This window comes from Lipotes vexillifer, unplaced genomic scaffold (genome assembly GCF_000442215.2).
Source record: "Lipotes vexillifer unplaced genomic scaffold, Lipotes_vexillifer_v1.1 scaffold1126, whole genome shotgun sequence".
Taxonomy (NCBI): Eukaryota; Metazoa; Chordata; class Mammalia; order Artiodactyla; family Lipotidae; genus Lipotes; species Lipotes vexillifer.
Window position 1 is genome coordinate 893,885 of NW_006781401.1, and position 3,609 is coordinate 897,493.

Here is a 3,609-nt window from a genome sequence, read left to right on the forward strand (position 1 = left end):
GAGAGAGAGAGAGAGAGAGAGAGAGAGAGAGAGAGAGAGAGAGAGAGAGAGAGTCAGTTTGAGTGGGAGGGGCAGATGTGCCAAACATCTCTTGGGTCCTGGGGTCCACAGCTCCCCACACGTGGTTTCAGGACCACTGAAGGGTCACAATTGCAGCCTGAAAGCACGTGCTTGGTCTTCAGCAGCGGGCGAGGCAACGCATTTGACCACCTGAAATCCACCGATGATGAACTTCGAAGCCACCTGGCATCCTCTGCAGCAGAACCGCCACCCAGTTCCGCCACGCTCGTACCAGAGTCGTTTCAGCCAGGGGTGACCCTGGGCTGTGCTCACCCCTCCACGCTCACCCGCCTGCCCCTAGTGACCAGCAGAAGGAAGGTGCAGAGCATCTGTCCAGGTCAGAGCTGAGGTCTGGGTCCACTGAGATGGGCAGAGCTAAAGCCACCGAGGGGCGGGGCCGACTTGGCATCAGGGCCTAACAAGCGGGCCCGACTGCCTGGCTGCGTTTGCCTGCAGGGGTCACTGCAGACTGGATCCCGATTAAGAGGGAAAGGAATGCTACAAGCAGTCATGTTCCTAAATCAAGCGACGCTAATCTAAAAACAGTTCTAAAACAAAAAATAAAATATATGCACACGTATATAGAAACATAGTGCTTAGGAAAGATCCTTCATACCTCCTCAACCAAGAGCAGATGTGGCTAATGCTGAGGAAATTGTAAAGAGAACAGAAAGCTCAGGGCAGAAGAGTTGTTGCTGGTACCCTCCCTCCCTCCAATCCCCCGACAAAGCTGGGGCAGCGCCACCTTTGACCCTGCCCCCTCTAAATTACCTTTCCCTGGCCTTCTTGCTGCTCTACCTCCCCACTACCCCACCTCAAAAGCCTGGCCAAGCCCACGGCATCCTGAGGGCACTTCTCGTGGCCTGTGACTGCCCTGCTGGCTCCCGGGCCCTCCAATCGACACTCTGCCCAAGAAGTGCTGAAGGGAATAGCTGGACTGACTGCTCACAAGGTCTTCTAGAAGGCCAATGCTCACATCAAAGGAACAGAACTCAGCTGGCGAGCTCTCAGCTGGTGGCAGGCCACCTGGGGGGTGATGTCTGGTCGTACAGACTACTGGAAGCCCCACACACATCACCTCCTCTGCACATCCCGCGGGCTAGCCCCAGGGGTGGCACCTAAGGCCCAAGCCTTCAACAGCCACCTGCTATGACCTCTGTCCGGACAGCCCTGATGGACTGACCTATTTTACCACCTAGGTCCCTTCTGAACATAGCTGGGCGGGGGGGTGGGGGTAGGGGCAGTAAAAGTCTTGAATTTATAGCCAAAGGGTCAAGACAACATCCTGCAACTGCAGGAAGGCTGGACCCCGGAGGATTCAGGGTGTGGGGTTCTACGGGGCAAAGCCACAAAACTCACAGGAGAAGCTTTCGATTCAGTAACCTCTCACTGTGTGTTTCGTGCACGTGATGCACCCCCTTGTTTTTGCTCCTTATCACCTTGTGCGCTAGGGCTTTGACCAAGGAGGAAACACAGAGGTTTCAGAGAGGTCAGGTAGGTTGCCCAAAGTCTCACAACTTTGTGAGTTTGAACCTCAGTCTGATTCCAAAGCACAGGCGGAATCTCCAGGATGGAGCGGCCATGAGAGGCAGAGCCAGCCCTGCCTCAGCCGTTCCTCACCCGGATGGATCCCGTTTCTCTTCACCGGGAGACAAACGTCCCCGGTGAGTCAGCCTGAGACTTGAGGCCATCATCAGAAGCGCGAGGCTCCCCTCCTTACCTTGTTTCCATACTGCATGACGTGGCTGGTGTTGGTGTGGGACTTCACCAGCTGGTACTGCTTGTGGAGCGTCTCTTTGGTCAGATCCTCCTGTGAAAATGAAAACAGTTGAGTCCTTTGACGATCGCAGCTGACAGCTAAGCCCCAGCTGAGCAGCCGGCCCCCAGATGGCTCACCACGTCCGAGTCTTCCATCCAGTTGACACTATACCAGTCCCCCAGGAACGTGGACCTCGCCTCATCATAGTAACACGCATAGGACGACTCCTTGGGGTTGGCAGCAGTAGTTGCATAAACTACGAGGAATTAAAGACACATTTCAGTCGTGTTTTATTCTTAGCTGTCTACGGATTCCACTTGAGGCTTGAGTTCCTCCTTCTTTCCTAGTGCAATCAAAGCAGGTCACCTATGATCAGCTCAGGGAGGGCAGGGAGACCTCCTTGTATCCAGCCCTGTTCACTGAGTTTCAGTAACTCATCTAAAACTAAATGTGGAAAAAGAGAAGCCAGCTGATAGACACTTTCTGCAGCAATGAGCAAGCAGGAGTGCTTACTAGAACATCCAGCTATTTTGGAATAGTGCTAACAGATTTGAGTAGCTCTGGAATCCTGAAGGATATGGACCTCATTTTATTCCCACAGAAAGTGAACATTTATTAAAGAAACACTTAGATGAACTGAACATATGAAATAGCTACCATTTACTACCTAGCTACCATGGGCTCAGAACTATGCTGGACAAATGTCATCGCTTAAAATGTAACTCTCCTAACAGACACTATCTTTATCCCCATTTTACAGATGAGTAAATCTGAGGGTCCAAGAGGGTAAGTCACCTGCCCAAGATCAGAGAGCCGGCAAGCAACACATCTCAAAGGACAGAGGCCGGTCCAAAGACTGTGATTTTGGTCTTAAGTAGCCCTACTAGAACCCGGCAGAGCACCACAGAGTTCACATCCAGAGCTTGCATCCCTTCATCCCCTGACCACTAATCCTCCAGGAGAAGAAAAAGCTCAGAGCTGCCCACAGGTATCCCCCTACTTCCAAGCACTAGGCTGGCCTAGGCCTGGCTTATGTAAGACACTTGGCTCTTCCCATGGGCAGATTCAGAGAACGTCCAATCGCACCGTGTAGCAAGGTGCCCACCCAGCCCAGCTCAGAGGCCAGTGTTCCCACCACCTACCATCGATGTTGGGGGGCAGGTGGCTCATCATGGACCCAGACTCGCAGGCTTCAATGTAGAACACCATCTGGGAGGTGAACGAGACAGGTAGACTCACGCCGCCCAGGCACAGGCCTCTCGCAAATGCTACTCTGACTTTGCCCACTCTCTTGACCTGTTTCTCAAGAGTCTTTCACGTTTGCTCTTGGGAGACATCGCTGCTGTAAGAAGCGGAGGCCACAGAAGCTGTTGCCATACAAACCAGAAGGACCCAAATTTATGCGTGGCTAATAGAATAAAATGATCTTTTAGCTGAAATAATGCAGAAAAGTATGGAGCCATAGGTGATGCTAAGGAAAACTGATCTGCCATCCAACGCAGGGAGCAGTGTCCAAGAGCAAAACACGTAACTAACACATACATGCCTGAGCTACACAGGTTCCATACAGGGAGCAAAAGGGGCCAGAGAGGGCTTCCCTGGTGGTGCAGTGGTTGGGAGTCCGCCTGACGATGCAGGGCACGCGGGTTCGTGTCCCAGTCCGGGAAGATCCCATGTGCCACGGAGCGGCTGGGCCCGTGAGGCATGGCCGCTGAGTCTGTGCGTCCGGAGCCTGTGCTCCGCAACGGGAGAGGCCACGACAGTGAGAGGCCCGTGTACCGCAAAAAAAA

At 53.2% G+C, this 3,609-nt stretch overlaps 1 protein-coding gene across 1 annotated transcript in view; it reads right to left on the bottom strand.

Moving 5' to 3' along the window:
• The window catches only part of LGMN (legumain), a 36,457-nt gene that overhangs the window by 6,043 nt on the left and 26,805 nt on the right, over positions 1-3,609 (bottom strand). Inside the window, exons 8-10 of the mRNA XM_007454718.1 lie at positions 2,962-3,028; positions 1,957-2,075; positions 1,781-1,870 (exon numbers count right to left, since the gene is read on the bottom strand). Of these exons, the coding sequence (XP_007454780.1) occupies positions 1,781-1,870; positions 1,957-2,075; positions 2,962-3,028 (276 nt within the window). The remainder of the gene's footprint in view (positions 1-1,780; positions 1,871-1,956; positions 2,076-2,961; positions 3,029-3,609) is intronic.